This window comes from Electrona antarctica (assembly GCF_951216825.1).
Source record: "Electrona antarctica genome assembly, chromosome: 16".
NCBI classification, from domain to species: Eukaryota; Metazoa; Chordata; class Actinopteri; order Myctophiformes; family Myctophidae; genus Electrona; species Electrona antarctica.
Window position 1 is genome coordinate 33175412 of NC_136797.1, and position 7631 is coordinate 33183042.

A 7631-nucleotide genomic window follows, 5' to 3' on the forward strand; every position below is an offset into this window, starting at 1 on the left:
TTGCCTAATGTAAATCGCTCTGGATTAAGAGCGTCTGCTAAATGCCTAAATTGTGTAAATTGTACATGACTATTGTGGTGTAGCGGATCTTGTAGACCAGGCCCATTGCAAGTTGCTGAACTCTGTCATCAACCCTAAGCCATTCAGACTATCAAAATGAGCAGGGGTGAGGTGGGGTCTGGGAGTAAGGCCAAGTAGTAGCCTGACCAGTTTGTTTTGGGATGTCTGGAGCCTTGTTTAGGGCCTAGTAGTATGATCCTTGTGGTCTTGGAACGCCACATGGGAGCCTTCACCTCCACCATCTGTTCTCTCCCCTCCAGGTAGGATTGCATAGCTCACTGATGTGCTATCAAAACCAATTGCGTGCTATCAAAACCAATAGCAATCATCACTCCAGTTTTTGTGTGTAAAAAGGGAAATATTTTTAAATGTTTGGTTTTGCAGTAGTAGTCTAGAGTAGACCAAAGGCACACATTTTATTTTACAAGTAGACCCTGACCTTTTCAAATGTAACTTACTTTTACTTAGTACATGTCAAGCCTATATGTAACCCGATCCAACCCGGCATGCAATATATTCAGCCAATAGAAAAACACTGAAGATTTTGTAGGCGGAGTTTTACTGTACGATGGCCGCCGCCATTAGGCACACATTACGAGGAGGAATAGGCTGCAGGATACAATCTCCTTTTATTTCTAAACGAGTCTGAGAGAATGAAATCATATCGGACATTAGCGTTTCTTGTTTGTGCTTTTGTTCGATGTTTTTCCAACGATGACCATCATGAAATGGAAGAATTCCTGAAGAGGGAATATTCGCTATCGAAGCCTTATCAAGGTATGACCATATAATACTAATATCCCAGGCTGCTATTTTAGGGACAAACCGATGTGAGCGAGGACGGGGTATGTATTTGAGAAAGATGCATTTCACGATGTGCACGATGCGTTATTTGTTCTCATAATTTGCTCAGAATGTATTGAAAGCTTTATAGACCCTTGAGATGCAGAATCGCTTTTTCGAGAGGTTTCTACAGTTACCTATGTTTTGTTTTTTTGCTCATGTTTTTCCCCCACATTTGTTATTTTTGTATGCTTACCAAAATAACAGAAATGTAAAGAAAAACACGAACAGCCTACATAAACATACATGATACACCACAACAGATACCTTGCTCACCATCTCCCCCAGCTGTTACCACAGAAGAAAAGGGAACAAATTCTGGATGGATAAATAGTTCGGGTTGTTTTCTCTTTGTTAATGTTGTTAACCCATTGACCCGTAACATTAATATATTCTAATGACTACTAACTCTGCCCTGCTTTGCGATTTAGACAGTAGGCCTAGTCCATTTAGCCTAAAATTCCCTAAATCATGCAATCCTAAACCAGGCTCTTATATGATCAGATTGATCACACACACACACACAATACATTGTTCGCTTCGAATGTGTGTTCAATAAAAAGGCGTCCAGTATTCCATTGTGTTTGTAAGCCCATTTAATTTCCGTCTCCTGATCGGTCTCTCTTTGTCATGATGTGTAGGTGTGGGATCCTCAGGCTCGTCTCATTGGGAACTGATGGGGGATGCTATGTTAACAACCGAGCAAGTGCGCCTGACGCAGGACAAGCAAAGCCGGCAGGGGGCGGTATGGAGCCGTCTTGTGAGTATACTGTGAAGACCTTAATAAATACTGAAACTACACTTTGACTTATCCACAGCAAAGCTAGCAGAAATTAGTAGTAGTATCTACCAACCTATGGAGTTTCCAGGTGGCACAACAGCATCTTTTAGCATATTGTGTTACAGAAAGAAAGAAAAACATCATTATCCATTGTCCCATGATTTTGCAGGAGAATGAGCGCTTGGGCTTATGATGGTGAAAATATGTTAGAATAATAGAATGTGTTTACAGACCTTTATAAAGGATTTCACCTTATAAAGCAGGATAAAGTGCCTATATTTAATAAGTGCTCTAGCCCCTCCAACTCCTGGCTTTGTGCATGCCCCCTGTGATGTCATGTGGCAGCCGAGTCTATGGACTTTTTACTTTGGCATAGTGGGTGCCCCCCAAAGGCGACCCTCACTTCACATGAGTGTGATTTTTAATATACATAATGTAACACCTAGTGTTAATTAGGGGTCAAGCCCGAAGACCCCTTACTGTTTTCGTATGGGTTCCGGCATTTATCACAGTTTTGTGATAAAACTGCCCCCTCTCCGCCCCACTGCTATCAATGTCCAACCACCGACTGAGCTGGCTCGGTCGGCAAGTGACAGCTCCCTAAAACGGACAACCTGTTATGACCGTAGGCGTATACAACACGGTGCCTACCGTATATACTACAACAGACCTTCGGCCACATACACTTAGCAACACTTATCAATGGCGACGTTGCCCTGGCTCTAGTTGGCACTTGGCACACTGTTCGAGTGTTACTGGACTACAGCATATCAAGCTCTTCATTTTTAACCTGTATGAATCTAGAGAATAATTGTCACTGGTTACTGTTTCTGTCACAGTATCTATATTTAACTATCTCTATCTACCACAGTGTCTATATTTAACAATTTCTGTGTCCAGCCTTGCAACCTGAAGGACTGGGAGATGCAGGTTCACTTCAAGATTCATGGCCGAGGGAAGAAGAACCTCAATGGAGATGGATTGGCCATTTGGTATACCAAGGAACGCATGCAAAAAGGTCATTACAATGTGACAAGGATTTCCTAAATATGAACAATATGATATTATTTATATAAAATACATCATATCTGAATATGTCATTTTCAGGCCCTGTATTTGGAAATAAGGACAATTTCACTGGCTTGGGTGTGTTTGTGGACACATATCCCAATGAAGAGAAGCACCTAGAGGTATGCAGCTCTAACACAACTCAGACCTCTTTTTAGTAAAAGTAAGTTGATGTGCAATTCACACCAACAGCGATAGACTGATTAGAGGCTGTACATGTACTTACTGTATATAAATGCATTATTTACAATAGCAGCTCCTTTATCACCCCTCAGTTTATGGAGAATCTTTTATCATGTTCTTTTATACAATAAGCTAACTATTTGTTATGTAAAAGTGACTTTTCATTCTCTTAACCAGTTGTGCACCAATAGAGCTGTGTGTTCTAAAAAAAAAAGCCTCACAGTCATGTACAGATATGAAGCACACAAAATAATTTGAATGTTCCTGAGATGCTCTCTTGGAACACCAGTCGGCGCAAGCGTTCTATACAGAGATGTTTAAAGATCTTGTGTTTGTTCTTTTGTGCAATCCTACGACAGGCGCAGAAGAAGAGATATACTCCCCGTACACAGGTATCATATCTTTAGAACACGCATAGTGTTGACCCCACCCCATGTCGACCGACCCTGCTTGTACACTTTCCATTAAATCCCTATGCATGCTGCCCTGATCCCCCTTCACTCCACCTTGAGCCTTTCAACATTACTGTCTTAATCCTGACTTAAGCCTGATTTATACTTGGTTCAGTTGTGTACTGTTTAGTGCACCAAAAATAACAGATCTACAAGATCACAACGTGATGTGTTGTGAGCTTGTAGATCTGCTGTCTTTGCTGTGTGACACCTGTGCGCAACCAAGTATAAACCAGGCATTAGGTTACGTGATTTCCACACTGTGTTTTATATTGCCTGCTGCTTGGTTGGTTACTTCAAAATTGAACACATACAATGTATGAAACATGATTTACTTGCATGTATCCTACATTGCATATTATATTATGTTTCACAATGGGTTAACTTATAAAAGACTTATAAAACTAAATGACAATCTCTTGAAGTAGCGAATTTAAGCCAAAACGGAGACATTTTTGGCAACAATGAATTGTCTCTGGTTAATTTAATTTAGTATTTAGTCTAGGCTTTTGGGTAACTAGTTGTACTATTACTGAAAACCAAAGGCCATCATCTGATGTTGATACATGTATTTTAACAACATAGATCAAGGACATTATTATTCATTCATATTATCCACTATAAAAAATGTTTGTATGGTTTGGATTGTTGAATGCATTCATCAGGGTGGCTTTGATGCTTGAGGCGTGTATTTGATCGATAAACTTCTTGTCAGTACACAAGAGTGTCAGGATATTCCTGGTGTGTTATGGTATCTAAACAGCTGATGGGAACCTGCCCCCGAGACCAGTATGAGATTCCCAATAGAATCTTGGTCTAAATGACATGAGAATTGAAAGTTCAAAAGCATAATTTTTGGTCAGTGCTGCTGGGAGGCAAAATGCTACGGCCTAGTTTTAATCCAGACTCTTTCTTTCTGCTTCCTATTAATCACAAGAGGATCTTCCCCTTCGTGCTGTCCATGGTGGGGAATGGCAGCATCAGTTACGACCACGAGCGGGATGGCCGGCCTACGGAGTTGGGTGGCTGTAATGCCATGGTGCGGAACCTCAATCACAACACGTTCCTATTCATCAGATATGTCCGCCGTAGGCTAACGGTAAGAAACATGCACTTGGTTAGATCTTAAAGCTGTAATCTGTAAGATGTATGTCCTCCTTGGGATTCGATCCCAGGTCCCCTGCACACAAGACAAGATTTTCAACACTGAGCTAAGACAAAACAACCAATGGACTGCGTTTTAGCTTCAGGCAATGCCACAATGTCAACCAGAACCAGTAGTGTTTCTCAGTAGAAGAGCAGGGAGAACACCTCCAACCACTGCGTTGGACGTGGGGACTGCCCTTAAGTCTAGCTAGTGTGACTAGTGTATAGAGTTCAAATGAATGCAGAGTGAAAATATGAAGTTCATGTCATTCAGGTCATGATAGACATCGACGGCCAGCATGAATGGAGGGACTGCCTGGACATTCCTGGAGTGAATCTTCCCATGGGATACTACTTTGGAGCTTCGGCCGTCACTGGAGACCTCTCAGGTGAGGAGGACTTATATTATGTTGCATTGGAACTGAATCACTGCAATGATGTGGCTGGTGTTCTTACTGACTGACCAAATGGCATCGTGCATAGATGCAGTCATGCACAAGAAATTACATATTCATATTTGGAGTGAACAAAAATGGTCTACTGGTCAACATAATTTAGAAAAAGTTGGTTTAGCCAAAACATTTGAGCTAACTCCATCTAATAAAGAATGAATGAGAGCAAATTGCAAAATAAGAGTGTGTCATGATGTTTTATGTTATCTAAATAGCTGATGTAAACTCACTAACTTATCCCAGTAATGAGATTTACCTCAGTAGCATCTACCGTAGGACCAAATGATCAGGTCTGTTGTTTTTTTCCCGAATGTTATACACTTGATAATATGTATATCATAGGTAGAGTTCTCAACGGGCCTGGACCCTAACTGGTCCCTACTAGGCCGACCCGAGGCTCAGTTTTAGACACTGTCGCCCGTTTTTCTTTAATAACATGGGCTAGGAAGGTTGAACCGGGGGCATGGTGGCACAGTTGGTAGAGCTATCGCCTCACAGCTAGAAGGTCCTGTTTTCGATTCCCGCTCGGGGCGCTGTGGGCGCTGGCGGCGTGTTTCCTCCTCCGCGTCATCAGTGCCCATACCCGAGGCGGGGTTGGCGAAAAGGGCCTTTCTGTGCGGAGTTTGCATGTTCTCCCCGTGTCCGCTAGGGTAGGTACCCTCACAAAAACATGCAGTAATCCTGGTCTCTAAACAAACTGCCTCCCCCTGGCCAGCCGGGGCGCCTGATGGAGGGGAAAGGAACTGGTTGGAATAACGTGTTCCTTCCACGCGCTACGTCCAACCAGGGAAACTCCCCCCTGTCACGTGTAAAGGAGCAACTTGGACACTCAGGCAGGAAGGAAGCATGAGTTCAAGTCCGTTGCTCTCCCCAAAAGTCACGTTGGGGAAAAAGTCGCAAAAGTCCCGTTGGGGAAAAAGTCCCAAAAGTCCCGTTGGGGAAAAAGTCCCGTTGGGGAAAAAGTCCCAAAAGTCCCGTTGGGGAAAAAGTCCCAAAAGTCCCGTTGGGGAAAAAGTCCCAAAAGTCCCGTTGGAGAAAAAGTCCCAAAAGTCCTGTTGGGTTAAAAGTCCCAAAAGTCATAACCTAAGGAGGTTAACAAATAAAGGAAAGTAGCACACTCTAGTGTTGCAGGAATGCTGATCAAAATGTAAAGGATATAGTCACACATCTCATAGCCACAATACAATGGAAAATAATAATAATAATAATAATAATAATAATAAAAAAATATATATATATAACATTGTGTCTGTGTCCAAAGTTTAAAAAGAAAAAAAATGTATACCATATTCAGATTATTTTGTGCTATATGAACACATTCAGTAATATTACCACTGCTACTTACACTTCTTCCCATGTGATATTGTTGTCTTCTGACAGATATCCATGATATTATTTCCCTGAAACTCTATCAGCTGACCGTGCTGCGGAGTAAACAGGAGGAAGAGGAGGAAGAAGAAGAAGAAATCACTATGCCCAGTGTTGATAACTTGGACCTACTAAGAGGTAAAACACACATGCCGTTAAAAACAATTCTCTCACAAGCTCACAATGCGTCATATCGCGATGTGTGTGTAGATCGACTATTTTCGCTACTACATCTTTTGCTACATCTGTCTTCTCAACTCCGGCCTTTATTCTTCTTCCTTGTTCTTTCTGGAAGAGCATCACTTTCCGTCTTTCCTTCCAACTCTTCTTCCCCCTCTTAACTGCCTCCCCCTTCTATTCCAGCGGGTCTGCTGGGTGAAGAAGGGATGAGTGGTATTGCCATCTTCTTTGCCGTGCTCTTCACCATGCTGGGCTGTTTCATGCTCGTCATAATAGGCCTGGTGGCCTACACTCACTGGAATGAGAACCGACGCAAGCGTTTCTACTGAGAGCGAAGGAAATAGAGGGACGGCCCCACCCGCGTCCCACCCCGTCGCCATGACAACTCTGTGGACACAACTGCACTGAGACGAGACTGAGGTGAAAGCCAGTGTAACCCAATAGGTTGTTTTCTCAAGGACATCACCAAGTGACAGGAGTCAAGTGACTACTTCGCCGTGCTACAAAAGGCACATGAGCCTTGCCAACTGTAGTAATGAGATGTCTTGCGTTAAGCCTAATTTATGCTCAGTCTGACGTCGAAAATAGCAGACCTACAAGCTCATGATGCGTTAACTTGTGGATGCGTCACGTCGTGAGCTTAAGTTGTAGGTCTGCTATTTTCAGTGCACGCCACCGTCGTGCGACGAAGTATGAATCAGGCTTCAGAAGTTGTTCTTGCCTCCGGTCTGAAACGCCTACCAACCAGGCCTTACCATTTTTACTATTGTACTGTACATGTATGCACAGTAGGTTTTTAGTGATAAGGAGCTTAACTTGGTTATAGACATTAGACACACATAAATGCTCCTTTTTTTCTACACCAAATCTATATATCGAAAATAGCCAATATAGTTGTAAATCTGCTATTTTTGCAGAATGCCCTAGGGATGCAAGGTATTTAATAACATGCACTGCAGCCAAAAACAAATTCAGTTGCTTGTGAATTTGTTAGAAAAGGCATCCTTGCCTTATAGCAATGGATTCTGAAATACTTGAGTGTTAAGTCTGCTTGGTTTCCACTTTGAACCTGGCACCCTAAGTTCTCAAAAATGTGCA

General features: G+C 42.4%; 1 protein-coding gene across 1 annotated transcript; it reads left to right on the forward strand.

Moving 5' to 3' along the window:
- The first annotated feature begins 646 nt into the window (after positions 1-646).
- On the forward strand, positions 647-7101 carry lman2la (lectin, mannose-binding 2-like a). Its single transcript, XM_079524121.1, has 9 exons — positions 647-837; positions 1545-1663; positions 2585-2702; positions 2792-2874; positions 3295-3327; positions 4325-4486; positions 4808-4922; positions 6366-6491; positions 6717-7101. The coding sequence occupies exons 1-9, from the start codon at positions 714-716 to the stop codon at positions 6860-6862; spliced, it is 1026 nt and encodes a 341-aa protein (XP_079380247.1). The 5' UTR covers positions 647-713; the 3' UTR covers positions 6863-7101.
- The last annotated feature ends 530 nt before the right edge of the window (positions 7102-7631 follow it).

Bases quoted from the DNA above. Each gene is read 5' to 3' on its own strand.
- lman2la (XM_079524121.1), top strand. From the start codon at position 714: ATGAAATCATATCGGACATTAGCGTTTCTTGTTTGTGCTTTTGTTCGA. The intron at 2,703-2,791 runs GTCATTACAATG...TGTCATTTTCAG, and splicing joins CAAGGAACGCATGCAAAAAG to GCCCTGTATTTGGAAATAAG. The intron at 3,328-4,324 runs GTATCATATCTT...ATTAATCACAAG, and splicing joins GATATACTCCCCGTACACAG to AGGATCTTCCCCTTCGTGCT.